This window comes from Protomyctophum parallelum (assembly GCF_964188405.1).
Source record: "Protomyctophum parallelum genome assembly, chromosome: 20".
In the NCBI taxonomy this organism is placed as follows: Eukaryota; Metazoa; Chordata; class Actinopteri; order Myctophiformes; family Myctophidae; genus Protomyctophum; species Protomyctophum parallelum.
This window is the reverse complement of record NC_139718.1, coordinates 4,961,141-4,982,910: the sequence shown is the minus strand read 5'-3', so window position 1 is coordinate 4,982,910 and position 21,770 is coordinate 4,961,141. Positions and strand designations below refer to the sequence as shown.

General features: G+C 43.7%; 1 protein-coding gene across 2 annotated transcripts in view; it reads right to left on the bottom strand.

Annotated features, from left to right (window-relative positions):
• The window catches only part of rragd (ras-related GTP binding D), a 97,282-nt gene that overhangs the window by 48,200 nt on the left and 27,312 nt on the right, over positions 1–21,770 (bottom strand). For both annotated transcript variants that reach the window (XM_083792668.1, XM_083792669.1), the window contains exon 6: positions 1,320–1,468. In XM_083792668.1, coding sequence (XP_083648794.1) covers positions 1,320–1,468 — 149 coding nt within the window. The remainder of the gene's footprint in view (positions 1–1,319; positions 1,469–21,770) is intronic.

Here is a 21,770-nt window from a genome sequence, read left to right as displayed (position 1 = left end):
GAAAATATGTTATTTCAGGAACCCCTCAGAAGCAAAGATTTGAGTTAAAAATGTTTGCTGTGAAAGAATATATATTCAAAGATTTGTGTCGCATTTTCACGACCTACAAGCTCTTAGCGCGACACTCGGTGCTACGCTACGCTATTTCTAAGTGGTGCAACCACTTCTACAATCAGGAATGTCCGTATCTGTCAAGAGCACGAGTGGTGTGCGCATGCGTGAAATTGGAAAGAGAGAAGTATGTGACATGTCTGCCACCTGCTGGACGCAAATCCAACTACTGACTGTCTAGGTTCATTGATATCTATAATAAAGCTAATCTGACGAGCAGAGAGAGAGAGAGAGAGAGAGAGAGAGAGAGAGAGAGAGAGAGAGAGAGAGAGAGAGAGAGGGGAGTTGCACCACTTGGTTCACACAGGTGTGATTTTTTTCAATAGCTTAAGCATAACATAATGCCAAGAATGGGTTAACAACCAAATGGAAAAGTGGATTTTGAGATGAGTGGAGCGGACGGATGCCTCGACACGAGGTCACATGATGCACCTACAATGAATAACTGAAATAATAAACTCATTAAAGCATGGAGGCACTCTCTAAGCATTTGGCTTGCTGTACTGTACATGACACGGATTATCAGGTTAATACAAAAAATTAATATCATTGCTGTCGGGCAGGAACCGTTTTAACGTTTAATGTTGTTGTCTCCACCATGCCCAAAGGCTGCAGGAAGCCCTTTTGGTGTTTTAATTAAAGCATTATGTTATGCTTTAAGCTATTGAAAAATAGCAGATCTACAAGCTCAAGCTCATAGCTATGAACTTGTATAGGTCTGCTATTTTTTGAAAAATCGTGAAAATTCGTGCCTCGAATCTTTGAATATATATTATTTCAGTGAACTCAAATCTTTGGTCCCTGGAAAAACATATTTTCAGATGGGGGGGGGTGGAGGCATATTACATATAATTTTTGGGGTCCTTGACTTGAAATATTAACCCATTCTGAACGGGAACCCATTTTGGTGTTAGCATCATGTTATGCTTTAGCTATTGAAAAAATAGCAGATCTACAAGCTCATAGCGCGCCACAGAGTGGCGCGCTACGAGCTTGTAGGTCTGCTATTTTTGAGAAATCGAAGAGCGACTGACATTTTTATAGAATCTGATCTCAGGTCAGAATGGGTTATCATCAGACCAGTGTGTGTGTGTGTCCAGTGGAAACCTCATATATGAATCTGATCTCAGGTCAGAATGGGTTGAGCACCACTGATACATGCACACACACACCCCTCCAATACGTTGGACACAAAGCGCTGGACCGACCTTTCCTCTCGAAGCTCTCCTGACGCAGGAAGCAGACCATGGCCAGGAACTTGGTGACCTCCTTCAGGTACATGACGGTGGTGTTGTTCAGGTGGATGATGGCCATGGACTCCTTGTCGTACGGAGAGCAGCCCTCGTCTTCAGCCAGACTGGACACCAGGAAGAGGAGCACATGGACAAGGATGAGGAAGAGCACATGAGGAAGAGGACACGAGGAAGAGCACAAACACTTCATTGTGGTAAAGTAACTGCCAGTCAGTGTTGTTTTCGTCGACTAAAAACTAAGTCGAAAAATGTTCGTCGACTACCTTTTTTCACGGACAAAAACTAGATAGAAACTAAATGAAAACTAAGCTATGATGACTAAAACTAAGATTAAATATACTGACAATTTCGTCAAGAAAAAAAAACTAAAGACTAAAATGGACTAGTAGACAAGAGATCCAGTATAAGTGATTTTACACTTGGTTGCATGCTGAAAATAGCAGATCTACAAGCTCACAACACGTCGCGGCGCGACGCGTTGTGAGCTTGTAGATCGGCTATTTTCAGCAAGTGTAAAATCTGTCATTTCGATGGCATCAAGGCCCGACAAAATACATTTTAGTCGACTAAATCAACTGTAGATTTAGTCGACTAAAATTGCATGACATTTAGTCGACTAAAACTAGACTAACACTAAGACATTCCAGGTGACTAAAACTAAATGAAAACTATTGAAAAGACTATGACTAAAACTAAAATAAAAATGTGTTCACTGCTGCCAGTGTAGATTTCGTAGACTATAAAACTATGACGGAAAAATGTTCGTCGACTACCAACCTACCTACGACGACAAAAACCAAGACTAAATATATTGACAATTTTGTCGACAAATACAAACTAGACTAAAATGTTAGGAAGGGACTAGTGGACAAGAGATCCAGTATAAGTCATTTTACACTTGGTTGCATTGCATGGGGGTGCATACGTACTTAGTTTAGACTGGATAGACATGGGTTAAGGTTATAGGTTTAGGTGTGCTGCCCCGTGGGAGGTTATAGGTTTAGGGTGAGGGTTTGAGATCGGTTGTAGTTGTAGGACTAATGACTGGTCTAACCCAATGACTAGTCTAAACCAAAAAAACATGCTGAAAATAGCAGATCTACAAGCTCAACATGTCACAGTTGAGAGCTTGTAGATCTGCTAGTATGCTAGTATACCAGGGTGGTCCTTTAGTTTAAAGTTCAGAATTAGATCAAGTTTAACACCTTTTGTGCTAATATAAGGACGTGTGCTTTTTTCCCTTAATTTCTTTGTTTACGGCCCGACTAAGCTGTCTCTTCTCTCTAACTCTACGGCCTGACTAAGCTGTCTCTTCTCTCTAACTCTACGGCCCGACTAAGCTGTCTCTTCTCTCTAACTCTACGGCCCGACTAAGCTGTCTCTTCTCTCTAACTCTACGGCCCGACTAAGCTGTCTCTTCTCTCTAACTCTACGGCCTGACTAAGCTGTCTCTTCTCTCTAACTCTACGGCCCGACTAAGCTGTCTCTTCTCTCTAACTCTACGGCCCGACTAAGCTGTCTCTTCTCTCTAACTCTACGGCCTGACTAAGCTGTCTCTTCTCTCTAACTCTACGGCCTGACTAAGCTGTCTCTTCTCTCTAACTCTACGGCCTGACTAAGCTGTCTCTTCTCTCTAACTCTACGGCCCGACTAAGCTGTCTCTTCTCTCTAACTCTACGGCCTGACTAAGCTGTCTCTTCTCTCTAACTCTACGGCCCGACTAAGCTGTCTCTTCTCTCTAACTCTACGGCCTGACTAAGCTGTCTCTTCTCTCTAACTCTACGGCCCGACTAAGCTGTCTCTTCTCTCTAACTCTACGGCCCGACTAAGCTGTCTCTTCTCTCTAACTCTACGGCCCGACTAAGCTGTCTCTTCTATCTAACTCTACGGCCCGACTAAGCTGTCTCTTCTCTCTAACTCTACGGCCCGACTAAGCTGTCTCTTCTCTCTAACTCTACGGCCTGACTAAGCTGTCTCTTCTCTCTAACTCTACGGCCTGACTAAGCTGTCTCTTCTCTCTAACTCTACGGCCTGACTAAGCTGTCTCTTCTCTCTAACTCTACGGCCTGACTAAGCTGTCTCTTCTCTCTAACTCTACGGCCCGACTAAGCTGTCTCTTCTCTCTAACTCTACGGCCCGACTAAGCTGTCTCTTCTCTCTAACTCTACGGCCTGACTAAGCTGTCTCTTCTCTCTAACTCTACGGCCTGACTAAGCTGTCTCTTCTCTCTAACTCTACGGCCCGACTAAGCTGTCTCTTCTCTCTAACTCTACGGCCTGACTAAGCTGTCTCTTCTCTCTAACTCTACGGCCCGACTAAGCTGTCTCTTCTCTCTAACTCTACGGCCCGACTAAGCTGTCTCTTCTCTCTAACTCTACGGCCCGACTAAGCTGTCTCTTCTCTCTAACTCTACGGCCTGACTAAGCTGTCTCTTCTCTCTAACTCTACGGCCTGACTAAGCTGTCTCTTCTCTCTAACTCTACGGCGCTTTCCATGGTTTTCATCAATACGGCAATGTTCTGTCCTTGTTTCTGACTCAACCAAGCACCTGGTTTGGAATATAAACGCATCTAGAGACTCAGAGATCAGATCAGACAGTGCGAGGTAGTAACAGAATATTATGCCTCCCGGTTTTTGGGGGGTAAAGTAAGATCTGCCCAACCTGCTTGGCACTAGAGCACCATTATTTTTTGAACAATTCCGACACATTCCAGGTGTTATAGTGATGCATATTGTATGAAGAACAGAAGAGAGCAACACATCTCATAGATGCACAAATAATGAATGTAGCATCACAATCATCCATACACACACACACACACACACACACAGCGCATGGCTTGGCGCTGCAAGCTTGTACTGTACGTCGGCTATTTTTGAAACTTTTTAGAAAAATGTAATAGAAACGGAAAGAAACCCCATGTGGCATAAAACCTCGTCACATGGGGGTCCGCGCAGGGCTGGCCCTGTCATTTTCGCGTGAATTTGGCCCAGACCGGCCCACCCACCACAACCAGCGCGCAGATAGGCACACACAGTCGACGAACATTTTTCCGTCATAGTTTTATAGTCTACGAAATCTACACTGGCAGCCGTGTTGTTTTTGGCAGCACATTTTGATTTTAGTTTTAGTCATAGTCTTTTTCAATAGTTTTCATTTAGTTTTAGTCACATTTTAGTCACCTGGAATGTCTTAGTGTTAGTCTAGTTTTAGTCGACTAAATGTCACGCAATTTTAGTCGACTAAATCTACAGTGACATTAAAAAACAGTTTTGGAATTGTTCTTATTTTTTTTAGGTTTTCTAATCTCAATTGCACCCAAAAAACATGAACTTTTAACATTCAGTAGATTTTCTGTGATCTGGGGGTTTTCTGGCTCAAACAGGTGCTCTGATTTGCCGGCAGTTTGTGATGTAAGAGCCTGCAAATCCCATATATGTCAATGGGATTTGCCAGCAGATGTCACTGTTTTCACTGTGTTGCCTGTTTTCATTGTAGCTCAAAAGGCTTCCAAACCCCAAAGAAAACTTCAGACCACAGTAAATCCACTGAATGTTCAAAGTTCAGGTTTTTTGGGTGTAATTGAGGTCATAAAACCTAAAAGAAAAAAGAAAAAGAAAAATACATGAAAATGAATGTCATAAAACCTTTAAAGAACTGGAGTTCAGAATGAGATCAAGTTGGTGGATGCATACTGCATGAAGAGGAGGAGAGGGCAACTGATCTCAGATCAGAACGGAGGGGAGGTGGAATAGAAAGCAGCAGAACATCTCTTAATGTATTCAATTTTGGGCGATTATTTTTTGTAGGGCTCAAACTCAAAAGGAAAAATCTCCATCTGATGAATATTCAACAAGTGGGAAACTTTTGCTCTCCTCCTCCTCCTGAATGATGAGCCTCTTTCAGATGGACTAAAATGGATCTTTTGATCTGCGAGGGACACTCCTCTGTTCTCCATGTACATTAAACCCACCTTCATCTGGTGTTGTGAACGTGATGAAGCAGAATCCAAAAGAGAAATGAAATTGCTTATTCACAACTATGAAAGCTCAAACAGAGAGCTCACATTCCATCTGCACTGTTTAGAGCGACGACTGCATGCTAAGCAGTTATTAGAAATCCAAAGAATGACAAAAAAAGATATATGTTAAAAGGCCATAGCTCTCATGTTTTAAATCTATGTTAAAAGGCCATAGCTCTCATGTTTTAAATCTATGTTAAAAGGCCATAGCTCTCATGTTTTAAATCTATGTTAACCCTTGGCCTACAATTCACGGAAAAAACGGAATGAATCGAAAAATCGAAACCTCCCGTTAACGAAAAAAACGGAATGACAATCAATATCAGTTATCGCGGGGTAAAGCAAAAAATAATATTTTTTCGCTAATATCACTAATGTTGGATGTAATTTACCAAAAAACGGCCGAAATCCGCGTGATCGTGCGCTATCGTGCACGCGCGCCGTCTCTATGTGCGTCGCTGTAAAAATTTTGATATTTTGCGATCTTTTGGGGTTGATTTGAGGTAAATTTGACTTAGTTATGAAAAATATAGCATTAGCTTAGCAATCCGGACCAGCCAAGCTATTGACTAGGGTCAAAATACTACAGGTTGTTGTTGATCGTTGAACCGGAAGTGACTTAGGAAGATCTGTCTATTTTAGCCAAAATCAGCATAATGATGCTTTCCCGCCATCTGGTGGCGAATCGAGAGAATACATTTGCAATGAATGAAAAAAGAAAAACATCTCTTCAATCCACCAGATCTTTCTTGTATGTTAAAACGATGAATTAAAAATATGCCAATTTGTTACCCAAACAAAAAAATTGGGACTGGTAGTCCAAGGGTTAAAAGGCCATAGCTCTCATGTTTTAAATCTATGTTAAAAGGCCATAGCTCTCATGTTTTAAATCCATGTTAAAAGGCCATAGCTCTCATGTTTTAAATCTATGTTAAAGGGCCATAGCTCTCATGTTTTAAATCCATGTTAAAAGGCCATAGCTCTCATGTTTTGGCCAAAGGGCCAAATGGGGCCCTGACGAAGGCTTGTAGCCGAAACGCGTTGGTCCATTTTGTAATGATCTTTGCCATGCCATAAACTAAAGGCTTTTTCACGTGACGGGAACAGAGTGCCTCGGACCCCCTTTTATCTTCTCATGTTTGAACCCTCGCCAACGAGCACCCGTTTTCAGTTCGCAGCTAAGGACCACGGCAGAGACCACGTGACTCCCATTGGAAATGCATTGAGGCGGCCATGACACACAGAGAAGACACAGGACACTGGGTGTGAATGAGCCTTAACCCATTCTGACCTGAGATCAGATTCTAAAAATTTCTTCTACATCCCGACAGTTTTCTGAAAAAGCTAATGTTTCTATGTCAGTCGTTCTTCGATTTTTCAAAAATAGCAGACCTACAAGCTCGTAGTGAGCTTGTAGATCTGCTATTTTTCAATAGCTAAAGCATAACATAATGCTAACACCAAAATGGGTTCCCGCGCAACATGGGTTAAAGGCAATGGAATGTGGCACGGCGATTGGTTTAATTATTGTAACGCACCTATGGTAAATGATGCATTTACATATAGATTGTGCATTACATTCACACACACATTCACACACCGATTGCGGCAGAAGCAATGCAAGGCACCAACCAGCACATCGGGAGCAATTTGGGGTCCAGTGTCGTCTTGCCCAAGAAGGACACTTCGACATGTAGACAGGAGGAGGAGCCGGGATTCGAACCGCCGACCCATGGATCATTGGACGACCTGCTCTACCTCTTGAGCCACAGTCTATGCATAATGTCCCGGGTAGCGGAGGTGTTTTTAAGGGTGTATAGGCTGTGGCACGAGATAGCCCATTCTACGGGGGCACGCCTCTTACGCAGGGCCGGATCTACCATATGGGCACTTTGGGCACGTGCCCAGGGGCCCTTGGGCACCAGGGGCCCCTCAAAAAAAAGGAAAAAAAAAACGTTTTTTTTTTTTTTATTCTTTTAGTTCCACAGATAATTTCCCTGCTAATCCGAATGAAATAAATGGTGTCTAAAAATATTAGTGTTTTATTGTTGGTGAGAAGGGCAGCTGAAAAGTGCAATTGTGTGTGTAAAGCAGCAACAAAGCGCTAGATTGGCTGTCACTCTGGGGGGGGGGGGGGTAGGTGGCCGGAAATAGGCCAATATAACGGCATAAAACTGCCCCAAAACGGCTAAAAAAAACAGCAAAAATTTTGCGTGCGCGTGAAGGGGGGCCCTTCTAGCTTCAGTGCCCAGGGGCCCTCAGTGGTATTAATCCGGCCCTGCTCTTACGCAGTGCTAAATCCCCAAATTACGGATAAAGTGCCTCTGAGACCGTCCATTATTTCAAACAGGAGAAAGGAATTCAACACAGGGTTCACTGCAGTATTAACGAAGGGTCAAGTGGGCATGCAGTGAGTGCATTATTTATTTATTTTCAAAACAAACAAGAATTAATTACATTTCGCCCGGCGATGAAATCTTTTCAATTCAGTGCAGCCAAGGGACATTTCTTTACCCTGCCAACTCCTTTGCATGCCAAGTTGCTCACAAGAGAGGCCCATTTGCTAAATGAAAAAAATAATTATAACAATAAAAGAAGACTCAATTTACTAAAGCCTCTAATTAACATTAATACCCCAGCTGTTTTCTTATGATAATGATGGCAGCTCTCCGTGGAGTAATCAGTCAACTTAAGCAACCTGCTAATACAATGACTGCAACTTGAATTGAGTGTGTGCACACGCACACACGCGCACACACACACACACACACACACACACACACACGCACACACGCGCACGCACACACGCGCACACACACACACACACACACACACACACACACACACACGCACACACACACACACACACACACGCCAGACTTTCCGGTCCTTCATTGCCGTCCCCAGGTCCTGCTTACTGATGCCCGTGTCCCTAGCGATGACATCATGTGTCCCTATAGCGATGACATCATGTGTCCCTAGCGATGACATCATGTGTCCCTATAGCGATGACATCATGTGTCCCTATAGCGATGACATCATGTGTCCCTATAGCGATGACATCATGTGTCCCTAGAGCGATGACATCAGGGAACGGCAGTTTTCTAACTCTGGTCTGCTTTGAGGCAGGACTCCAGAGAAGAAGGGAAGATATAACCTCATTGTCAGCTCTGTAGCAGTGGCCGGCAAACTGTGTTCTTCTGGATTGGACTAGTGAAGAAACACAGGGAAGGTTGCCGTATATTAGATCAGTCGATGGGTGGCTCTTCCAAGAGAGATTAGCGCTCTCATTAGAAGGAGGGTGTAAGTGCCATCCAGCCATTCCTCTAGTTTCTTTGAAAGTGTCCATGTCTCTCGGAGCCATAGAGTAGAATCGGCTCGACGGTCGTCCTTAATATTTTTTGCTTTGAACTTCTTACTAAGCTGGGATGAGCAGATATTATGCATGTTTTGCAGGCTGACCAGGCCATAGGTTTCCTATAGTTTGAAAGTCCCCCAAATATTGTAAAATACTTGAAAGTATTGGAACGTCATTGGAATCATTTGGACGTTATCCAACCTCTAAGTTGCAATACTCTCCATTGACAGTTCCATTCATTAAACAGAAAAGTCCCCCCCCCACCTCTCTCTCTCTCTCTCTCTCTCTCTTTTTTTATTTTTTTTATTTTTTATTTAATTTTTTATCCCACGATTTTGTAACCCAGTTTTCTTTTCACCCAGTGCCAATTATCTAATGTAATCCTGGGCGCTACACTTCCTCTGCCAACCTGGGGGGGGGCAGCGGACTGACCTCATGCCTCCTTCTATGCATGAGGAGTCCAAGCTGCTTCTTTTCACCTGACAGAGGGGAATTTCCCCGGCCGGACTTATAGCGCGTGGAAGGAACACGTTATTCCGACCAGTTCCTTTCCCCTCCATCAGGCGCCCCGGCTGGCCAGGGGGAGGCAGTTCTCTCTCTCTCTCTCTCTCTCTCTCTCTCTCTCTCTCTCCTCTCTCTCTCTCTCTCTCTCTCTCTCATTAGCAAGCAACAGTGCAGCACTCTTTGTTTCTGGCACAACAGTGCACAACAGCGCCCCTACTGGTGCTCATTACCGTCACACGGACACATAGGTGAACACGCGGACACGGACATTGCTGTTCCTTGAAGTGGTTGCACCACTTCAAAAAAACTAAAAGAAAACCACACCCGTGTGAAGCGAGTGGTGCAACTCCGTGTGGGGGTCCAAGGAACTTCCAGACCCACAGGAACGCGCCCAGGGTGGCGGCCCGGTTCCGGCAAGCCGCTCCGCATCCGAAACGGTTGAGAAATGACAGAGTTACCGCGTGGGGGTCCCCAGGGGGTCCCTCTATACTGTACAGCCTTTCAAACATCCCACAATGCAATAGACAACTATTACACAATCTCCGAATGCTATATAGAGTCTGGAACTATACACATCCTGAATGCTATATAGAGTCTGGAACTATACACATCCTGAATGCTATATAGAGTCTGGAACTATACACATCCTGAATGCTATATAGAGTCTGGAACTATACACATCCTGAATGCTATATAGAGTCTGGAACTATACACATCCTGAATGCTATATAGAGTCTGGAACTATACACATCCTGAATGCTATATAGAGTCTGGAACTATACACATCCTGAATGCTATATAGAGTCTGGAACTATACACATCCTGAATGCTATATAGAGTCTGGAACTATACACATCCTGAATGCTATATAGAGTCTGGAACTATACACATCCTGAAAGCCCAGAGCATATTAAGCCGTCATCTGTTCAGCAATTCCGTTCACGAACATATATTTTAAATGTATTAATTAATACTAATCTAAATCTTCCTCTTGCTTCATTTCACACATTTCACACCTGGAATAATTCCAGGCAACTGGAAGTGCCAAGCTCCAACCCTAGATGCTTTTTATTTCCAAGATAATAACAACAATTATACAAGTGTTGATATAACCCATTCAAGGCGGGAACGCCTTTTGGTGTTTAAAGCATTATGTCATACTTTAGCTATTGAAAAATAGCAGATCTACAAGCACAGTGCACAGCGCTATGAGCTTGTAGGTCTGATATTGTGAAAATGCGGCACAAATCTTTGAATATATCTTCTTTCGGAGCAAACGTTTTTAACTCAAATCTTTGAATATATATATTCTTTCAGAGCAAACGTTTTTAACTCAAATCTTTGAATATATATATTCTTTCAGAGCAAACGTTTTTAACTCAAATCTTTGAATATATATATTCTTTCAGAGCAAACGTTTTTAACTCAAATCTTTGAATATATATATTATTTCAGAGCAAACGTTTTTAACTCAAATCTTTGAATATATATATTCTTTCAGAGCAAACGTTTTTAACTCAAATCTTTGAATATATCTTCTTTCGGAGCAAACGTTTTTAACTCAAATCTTTGAATATATCTTCTTTCGGAGCAAACGTTTTTAACTCAAATCTTTGCTTCTGGGGGGGGGGGGGGGTTCCTGGAACAACATATTTTCAGATGGTGGTCGCCTGGTCGGCCAATTACATTATTTTTTTGCGGTCCTCGACATGAAATATTGAGCACCACTGATACAGAAACATTTATTAATTTATATATCGTCAGGCCTAAATGGATTAAAGGAGCAGTGCTTTGTATTATTTCTAGTATCAAAGGTAGGAGCATTGTTTTGTTAAATTGTTATGCACCTTCTTCACCTTTATCTTCAGTATTTTAGTTTTTCTTTCTTTCATTTTAATTGTATCCATTTTATTCTCCATCTCGTTTTTTTTTAAAGCGCATTGTTGCACTCCGTTTGTATTCTTTATTAACCCATTTTGGGCTTGAACCCCTTTTGGTGTTTTAAACATATTATAATTTAGCTATTGACAAATAGCAGATCTACAAGCTCATAGCGCGCCACCGAGTGGCGCGCTACGAGCTTGTAGGTCTGCTATTTTTGAAAAATCGTGAAAATGTCCCTCAAATTTGGAATATATTTTTTCAGAACGATTTTTGGGATCCTTGACATGAAATATTGAGTGATATAGGCCTATAGAAACATACAGTAGGTATTTCAGAAAACTGTCAGGATTTAGAAGACTTTTTTTCCCAGGCCTAAATGGGTTAAAGACCTCCTTGCCTTGCTCTGGGTGGATCTTTGTTGGTTGTAAAGTGTCTTGAGACAACAACTTGTTGTGATTTGACACTATAATAAAATTGAATTGAATTGCCTTGTTGGTGTTGCATACATGTATAAATAAAACGTCCCTTCACGAATAAAATGTTTTCAATTTATTTGGAGCTCATCTGAAGCTTGTATAATATTATTCACGCTTGTATTTACATTTCACGAACAACATGTTTTCAATCTATTTGTGAGTTATTATACTTCACTGATGATGATGATGATGATGATGAACTGCATTGTATTCATTGCTGCTGTTCTGGGCATACAGGAGACGTTGCTTACTTAGCTCGGGGGGGCTTTAATCATGGAAAAGGCTCTCTGATATTGTGCACATGCAAATTAGCACACCGTGAAGAGACCTCCCATCACTCCGTATTCATTTCACGGACATGAAAGAGGAATTAACCGCCGGCAGGCACCGGTGTTGATTGGGGTCACATGAGCAAGAAAATAAATGAACACATGGCCTATAAATGCATATCGAACTTAAACATGTTGAGACCAAAACTGCCTCCCCCTGGCCAGCCGGGGCGCCTGATGGAGGGGGAAAGGAACTGGTCTCTATACTGCCTCCCCCTGGCCAGCCGGGGCGCCTGATGGAGGGGGAAAGGAACTGGTCTCTATACTGCCTCCCCCTGGCCAGCCGGGGCGCCTGATGGAGGGGAAAGGAACTGGTCTCTATACTGCCTCCCTCTGGCCAGCCGGGGCGCCTGATGGAGGGGAAAGGAACTGGTCTCTATACTGCCTCCCCCTGGCCAGCCGGGGCGTCTGATGGAGGGGAAAGGAACTGGTCTCTATACTGCCTCCCCCTGGCCAGCCGGGGGGCCTGATGGAGGGGAAAGGAACTGGTCTCTATACTGCCTCCCCCTGGCCAGCCGGAGCGCCTGATGGAGGGGAAAGGAACTGGTCTCTATACTGCCTCCCCCTGGCCAGCCGGGGCGCCTGATGGAGGGGAAAGGAACTGGTCTCTAAACTGCCTCCCCCTGGCCAGCCGGGGCGCCTGATGGAGGGGAAAGGAACTGGTCTCTATCAATGTTCCCCCTAACGTGCGCCCGTGCGCGCGCGCGCACATGGCCAAATGCTCTCGCGCACAACTGAAATCTGTCGCGCACAGACACTGACGCTGGTGTAAAAAAAAGTTTTCTTTAAAAGAAAAAGGTGTTCCCCCCGAGTATCATCTACATTACAGTAATAATACCTATCCCGAGTCGACATTTGCCCACACTTTATTTCTATTTACTTCAGTTTATTTAGATTACACACACACACAGGCGAGGCGACAGACAGGTCTCCTCCCCTCCTTTTTTGACTCTTTGCTCTCCTCTCCTCTCCTCTCCTCCTGTGTACTGCGCCCAGTGCGCCGTCTGAGCGGCGAGTGAAGACCTTAGGTGGAGACGTAAGGAGCAGGCAGCACTGCAGTGCAGTCAGTCAGTGTGTGAAACCCCAAGAACCAGATAAGATCGCGTTGCGCCTTGGACCCGTGCGTTGATGGGACATTCAGATTTAAAAGGCGAACGGATGGAAGTGCGGCTGTGCGCAACAAGGAGAGGGGGAATAACGTTAGCTTCGCATTAGCTGGTTAGCTAACGTTGTTATCCCTACAGCACAACAAGCCTCCAGTCCAGTGTACTTGTGAATGAAACAACATGTGGAAGTTAACATTAATCTCTCTAGCGGTCTAGTCCCATATGGAACCTCTCTCTGTAATTATCCAATCTGTTAATACAGCTTTCTTCAATCAATCAATCAATCCTTCTGCTATGTAGAGCTACATATAATAATATATTATCTGGCGTAGTAGGGGCTGCTGACGTTCGACAATCTGAGAAACTATAGGAGTTGACACCAACAAACTCGGTCTTAGTGTGTGTGTGTGTGTGTGTGTGTGTGTGTGTGTCCCAATAAAGATTTTACGGTTTCTCATGCCCCCCATGTAATCGTTCTCAACCTGTGGGACCCCAGATGACAGTGAAGTGACAATTTAAGGACTTTTATAATGCCTCAAAGGCTCTAAAAGAAAAAATACCATTACTGCATCAAAAGTAATCAGCAAACCATGCTATAAAAACCGGTCAAACTGGTGAAAATAGCCGATCTACAAGTTCACAACGAGCTTGTAGATTGGCTATTTTCACAATATTTATCTGTGGAACCATTCTGTTGCTTGTCTGGGTGGGGGATCCCCAGTTCAAATATGATTACTTTGGGGGGGTCACAGCCTGAAAAGTTTGAGAACCACTGATAACTGAATATTTCTAAAATTGCTAGCATACCACCTTGATATAAAATAAAAATGTTGTAACTTGCGTAACCTTATGTAACTATTCATTGATTCACGTATACCAAAATCCATTTTGAAAAAAGAAAAAAAATCACACCTGTGTGAAGTGAGGGGCGCTCACTTCGCATTATCTAACGTTTGGATAGTTGGTGTCAAGGTGACGTATGTTTGCTCAGTAGTTGCTGATGTCTGCTCAGGAGGTTTGAGTGTTTGCTCAGACCGAAATTTTTTTAGAGGGAACATTGGTCTCTATACTGCCTCCCCCTGGCCAGCCTGGGCGCCTGATGGAGGGGAAAGGAACTGGTCTCTATACTGCCTCCCCCTGGCCAGCCGGGGCGCCTGATGGAGGGGAAAGGAACTGGTCTCTATACTGCCTCCCCCTGGCCAGCCGGGGCGTCTGATGGAGGGGAAAGGAACTGGTCTCTATACTGCCTCCCCCTGGCCAGCCGGGGCGCCTGATGGAGGGGAAAGGAACTGGTCTCTATACTGCCTCCCCCTGGCCAGCCGGGGCGTCTGATGGAGGGGAAAGGAACTGGTCTCTATACTGCCTCCCCCTGGCCAGCCTGGGCGCCTGATGGAGGGGAAAGGAACTGGTCTCTATACTGCCTCCCCCTGGCCAGCCGGGGCGCCTGATGGAGGGGAAAGGAACTGGTCTCTATACTGCCTCTCCCTGGCCAGCCTGGGTGCCTGATGGAGGGGGAAAGGAACTGGTCTCTATACTGCCTCCCCCTGGCCAGCCGGGGCGCCTGATGGAGGGGAAAGGAACTGGTCTCTATACTGCCTCCCCCTGGCCAGCCGGGGCACCTGATGGAGGGGAAAGGAACTGGTTGGAATAACGTGTTCCTTCCACGCGCTATACGTCCAACCAGGGAAACTCCCCCCTGTCAGGTGTAAAGGAGCAACTTGGACACTCAGGCATGAAGGAAGCATGAGTTCAAGTCCGTTGCTCTCCCCTTGTCCCCCATATATGGGGACTAGGTTGGTGGAGGGTGTGTAGAGCCCAGGATCACATTAGATGATTGACACAGGGGTGAAGAATGGGTTACAAAATCGTGGGATAAAAAATATATAAAAAAAGAAAAGAAAAATGTTGAGACCAGAGCCGAGTTAACACCTATGAGGGCCCCTGGGCCCCCCTTCACATGCACCTATGAGGGCCCCTGGGCCCCCCTTCACATGCACGCATAAATATTGTTGCTGTTTTGGGGTGGTTTAATGCCGTTATATTGGCCTATTTCCGTTCGCCTACCCCCCCCCCCCCCTTAATCTTTTTAGACACCATTTATTTCATTCGGATTAGCATTATCTAATTGATTGACCTATTGGTCAATCAATTAGACGACCAATAGGGACAGCCATGGGTTAGAAGGTGATCTTAACCCATTCTGACCGGGCACCCATTTTGGTGTTGGCATCATGTTATGCTTTAGCTATTGAAAAATAGCAGATCTACAAGCTCATATCGCGCCACCGAGTGGCGCGATACGAGCTTGTAGGTCTGCTATTTTTGAAAAATCGAAGAGCGACTGACATTTTTAGAATCTGATCTCAGGTCAGAATGGGTTCATCAGACCAGTGTGTGTCCGGCGGAAACCTCGTATGAATCTGATCTCAGGTCAGAATGGGTTAAGACGACCCAACTATGGATGACTGATGTCATAGTAGTGACATGGGTTGTTCTGGCCAACTGGCCAATCATATTGTGTGACAATACGATGTAATCATGCAATGACATCACAACTGTGTGATTGCACTTTTAGCACGTTACCCTTCTTATATTTATATGTTCACCGTGTAGTTTTTTTAATACTGTGCTGAATAAATAAATACAAATACCAATTGTTCTTTAAAAATGCTAGTCTGATACACTAAACATCAGTTAGCGATTGAAACGAGGAAACCAAGCTTCGTTCATCCTGTAAACATCTGTAAACTAGTTGTCAACACTCATTGACGGTGTAGCTGCTGCTGTGAGATGTTTCACTGGACAATACATCTGGAAGGAGAACATGGGAAGGACCGGGCTGCTGCTGTGGTGGTCGGACACGAGATCTACTGCTTTGGAGGAGACGGAAACGAGAGGGGAAGAGATCACATTGAAGTACACGTCTTTAATACAGTGTCTTTATGCTGGAGGAATGTGACCCCAGTGACCCCTGGACCAGGAGAAGGTCTCCTTGAGGTTCCCTCTGGGCGCCGGGGCCACACAGCTGTGCTGATTGAAGATACTGTCTACCTCTGGGGAGGGGTTGTTCTTTATGCATTTGATGTCGACGCCCACAGATGGTTCAAACCACAGGTTTCTGGGTCTGTTCCAAAGTTGAGGTTCGGCCACTCAGCCTGTGTGTTGGGGAAGGTCATGTTTCTCCATGGAGGATTAACCCAGACTGGATTCACTAATGACATGTACAAGTTGGACACCACCACGATGGTCTGGACTTTAATTAACACCAGAGGAACTCCACCTCCTGCTACAGCATGTCACTCTGCTACCATCATCATCATCGGGACAAAGATGTTTGTATTTGGGGGCTGGAGGTATCTGTACTGCAACACCATCATGAGAGTGTTTGACACAGAGACCAACCTCTGGATGAACACACCTTCTCCACAGATTATCCCAGAAGAACGTCAAAGACATTCAGCCTTTACCTACAATGGACAGCTGTTCATATTTGGTGGTGAAGGCATGTTGGGAAACCTCAATGATCTGTGGAGATTCAGTCCAGAGAGCTCCTCCTGGAGGAAGGTTAAGTCCAAGGGGCAACACCCAGGTCCAATGGAGGAAATGTGCTGTTGCATGGTGGGAGATCGTGTCATCCTCTTTGGAGAAGTTAACAGACCAGGTGACCTGTACGTCTTAGACTTCAGTCCGAGCCTCAAGACATTATGTAAGCTAGCAGTTGTTCGGTACGGTCTGGAGCAGTCTGGACTCCCACACAACATCAGGTGGGAACTGGCAGCCATGACTAGCAACAGCAGCTGAGAAAAAATAAGTTATCTCTAAAAAAAATAAAAAAATAAAATAAAAACAGAAAAAAATTAATACTGATCCCACTGAAATAAAAATAATAATTAAAATAATAAAAGTTCAGCTTCAGTACCGGCTGCTTTTGTAACAGAAGCCGGCCTACAGGCAATAGTCTGTGTCTAGTTTCACCCTCTTTCACTTTGAGAGGAATGGAAAAGCAAAAAAAAACAAAAAAAAAACATGATTATCAGTGCTACAGCAAGTGCTACGGCGTCTGAAGAGGTGTGTAAACACTAGGGCTGACCTCGATTAGTCGAATAGTCGACTAATCGATCGGAACGGGTCTCAGTCGACTGACCACCTCTTAGTCGATGTTCATCACAAAAGAAAATTCTATATAAAAATACAATATTTACAAAAACATACAAAAACATTGTATAATTCCACTAGGTCTGTGGGGGACATAAACACATTTGAACATTCTGACTGTTCAAATCTCCAATGTGCATGTGGAGTGTGTCTGCCTGTGTGGCAATGTGCCACTGCCTGTGACTTGAATCGCACAGTGCACTGGCCTGATAGACTCCAGAATCTCAATCTCACCTGCTGTGCTCAATCTGGCTAATGACCTCAGTTGCCTGGCTAAAGCCTCTCAGTTGTTCACAAAAAAAAAGGGGGGGGGGGGGGGGTTTCGGGTTTTTTTCTGGAGTCTATCAGGCCAGCGCACTGTGCGATTCAAGTCACACAGGCAGACACACTCCACATGCACATTGGAGATTTGAACAGAATGTTCAAATGTGTTTATGACATTGACGACAGTAAAGGCTATCCAACGTTGAAGCCTCCACTTCCTACTGTGGCCAAAAGTGGAACTGCAGCACGTTCATCATGGAGCTGCGGGAACCCTTTGGTGTTAGCACTATGCTATGCTTTTAGCATTGTTTTTTTGAAAAATCGAAGAACGACTGACATAGAAACATAGCTTTATCAGCAAAACAGTTAGGATTTAGAAGGCATTTGTAGAATCGTTCCCAGGTCAAAATGGGTTAACTTCCACTCACTCATTGATTTATAATTAATTATACTTCCGGCAGTCTTCAGAACGCCACTGAACAACTTCTATTGGGGGGGGGTTTGCCCGGCCGGGGAATCGAACCGGCAACCTTTGGGCAAACAAGGGCGCTCCTCTAACCCTTAGGCCACGGCTGCCCCATGTCTAAACTGTACAAAACAACCCGTACCAAAGGTTAAAGGTCGTGAGTACAGCTCATGCTTTCATTTTTCTCCCCTCTGGTCAGTTATAAAACATTTCCTCCTCCTCCTCAACAATAAGCAATTAATGTTATTGTACACATTGTGTGGGTGTGTACGAGCGTGCATGTGTGTTAGTGTGTGTGTGTGTGTGTGTGTGTGTGTGTGTGTGTGCGTGCGTGCGTGCGACGTGCGTAGGGTGTGCGGTGTGTGTGCGTTACTTAGTGTGTGTTCCCAAACAGAGTTTTAATTAACTGGAGCTCAAGGGCCTCTCCTCGTCTCCCAAACAGGAATTCACTCCCTCTCATTCCATCTCTAGGTCTCTCTACCTGTGTCTCTCTCTCTCTCATTCCATCTCTATGTCTCTCTACCTGTGTCTCTCTCTCTCTCTCTCTCTCCCTCTCTCATTCCATCTCTATGTCTCTCTCCCTGCAGGAAGAGAAGAGAAGGACCCCCATAAGAGAAGATTTATACAGTGATTCTCAACCCGTTTAATTTCAAGGACCCCCAGTTTGACAAGCATTAGCCATTAGGCTATGGACGGACCCTATGTTAATGCCATTTATAGCTGTGGGACTCCAATTGATAATGTAAAATCAATGTCAATTTGAAAAAGCTGAGAGCGTCCACATGACATGCCACAAGGGTCCATTTGGTTCCAAACTATCATGTATAGCTGTACCCCCTGGAATTGGCTCAAGGACCTCTGGCTATGAATATACGAGGTATGGAGGTCTGCAGGGAAGGCTCCTGTTGTCAGAATGACTATGAAATATTTTTTCACTTTGTAATTGCGGGGGGGGATAAAACTTCCTGGAGACAACTTTTATTTTGTAGTCAAGGCAACAGACGTGTGTCCCCCCCCCCCCCCCCCCCATCTGAAAATATGGTGTACCAGGGACCCCCCCCCCCCCAGAAGCAACGATTTGAGTTAAATAAAACGTTAAAAAAATCACACCTGTGTGAACTGGCAATCAAAGATTGAATGCACATTTTCACGATAAAAATAAATAAATAACAGATCTACAAGCTTGTAGCGCGGCGCTCGACTATTTTTCCAATCGCTAAAGTATAAAATAATGCTTAAAAAAAACAACCAAAAGGAGGTTCACGTCCGGAATGGGTTAAATAATGGACAAAATTGAGTATATATAGTATATAGTGAGTATAGTATAGAGTATTGAGTATTGTATAGTAATATTATGTTGATAAAAGCCAGGCATCAACAATGCCTCCGTCAACCAATTTTGGTTGTATCGGCGTGCAACAACTGCATGCGCTGCCCCCCCCTTTCAGTTCATGCTTTCTTGCCTCCTGTCAAAGCCTTCACCCATCAATGCCGTTCGTCTTCCTTGTCAAAGCCTGCCGACTGACGGATTCTTTGAGTCTTCTCTGAGCCCATACGCTCCTCTACGGCCCAACGCACACTTCAAAACATCTGCTCAGCCATGCTGCAATCCATGGCAGCGTCTCGCACAGCGTCTTGCTGTTCGCACCGGCAGCATAATTGGAATTTGTTCATTTTTTAATGCTCAGAAATGCATCAATGATGCTCTATGATGAAATAATAACGATTTAAGGTATTTTATTAATGCTCAACTGATGCTTAATAGTGTACATTTGAAACATGTACAACCGTGTTTACTATTAGTAATGTATTAATAATGATGGATTAAGTATTAACTAAATAGTGTGTGCTACCGAAATGTTCTAACAACACAAATCCCTGGCATAAACTATGTTCAGATCGGGGCCCGCGGGCAAGTACACATATTTATATAACATCAAGACCACAAATGCAGCATTTACTACATGGTGAAAGAAATGCAAATGCCCTCCCTCTCCTTTCCATGCGAAAATAGCTGATCTACAAGCTCTCTCAACGCCACGAGTTGCCCACGTATGCAGTACTGAACTTGACTGCAAGTGAAAAAACTTATCCATGTCTGTGTGTACCAACGGTTGGAACTTGGCACTCCACCATTATGGGTGCGAGCGACTGAAATCAATAGCCCTATATACAGTATAACCTAACCACCCACATGATGCAGTAGTATGGGCAGAAGTATATTGTACCAGTGCTGCATAATCATAGTGATATTACAGTAAACGTGCAACAGGAAAAGAGTGGCAATACGCCTATATGTAAAAACAGCAACAGTAGCCGAAGTATGTTGTGTGTATTTCACCTCTTATTAAAGGGATTGTGACATTAAAAAAAAGGTTTTGGAATTGTTCTTGTTTTTTTTAGGTTTTCTAATCTCAATTGCACCCAAAAAACCTGAACTTTTAACATTCAGTAGATTTTCTGTGATCTGGGGTTTTCTGGCTCAAACAGGTGCTCTGATTTGCCGGCAGTAAGTGACATCACTTACTGCAAATCCCATATATGTCAATGGGATTTGCCAGCAGATGTCACTGTTTCACTGTGTTGCCTGTTTTCATTGTAGCTCAAAAGGTCCAAAAAACCCCAAAGAAAACTTCAGACCACAGAAAATCCACTGAATGTTCAAAGTTCAGGTTTTTTGGGTGTAATTGAGGTCATAAAACCTAAAATAAAAAATAAAAATAGAAATAAATGAAAATGAATGTCATAAAACCTTTAAAGCATATCCAGTCTCTCAACACATGGTCTGCTCCTTTCGTCCTTCTACACCAAATCGCTTTGCCAACAATAACTAATATACACTATTCACAATGAGCTTATAGCTTATCTTCCATTTTTGACAAATGAATCAACTGAATCCTAAAGTAAGTGGCATATAGTCTCTAATCGAAATAATGTACGACTCCAAAAAAAATGCACCAAGCCTACAGTTTTCTATCATCTTTTGAAAATGATTCAGTGAATCTAACGTTGTCTGATGTTAATCTAACTTTGTCCAAATCGATGCGTTATTAAACGGTTGTCTACGATTATACGCGTAGATGGCATAAATAGGTCCCAATAGCCTAGCTACTGTACGTTTATAAGCGTAGATGGCAATAAAACAATGAAAGGTTAAAGCAGCCTTACTTTGCCTATACTTACTATTGTGTATATTATCTTTGGTGAGAACCACACATAAGCCCTCCATCGGTTTCTCTTCTCTCCTGCACACATTTCTCTTTTATTGATGTTAACTTATTTTGTATGTTTTTGTTTTGTCCGAATAAACTAAACTAAAAACTAAACTAGCCTTTAGCTAAAAGTCAAGACTGAATGAATATTCAGCATCGCAGACTGAACTTCACAGACCTTGATCGTACAAAGCAAAGTGTGTTCTGCGACAAGTTATGTCAAACAAAGTGGAAGCACATTTCTGCATGCCAGTGAATATAATGAATAAGTGCCAAATTTGTCTTTCTCGTAAATTATGAGAGAACGACAACAATAAAAACAAAAACCATACAATTCAATGCCATACAATGTAGACTGAATTCAGTGGCATTGATGAGCTTCCATAGAGAACACCTACTCTTTACTAACACATTTTGGACGGAGGTCGATTAAAAAAAGGCTTCTAAATCCTAAACGTTTACTGAAATGCTTTACTACGTTTCTATACCAGTAGTGCTCAATGTTTCATGTTTAGGACCCCCAAAAATATATGTAATTGGCCGCCGACCCCCCCCCCCATCTGAAAATATGTTGTTCCAGGCCCCAAACCCCCCCCCCCCCCCCCCCAGAAGCAAAGCTTTGAGTTAAAA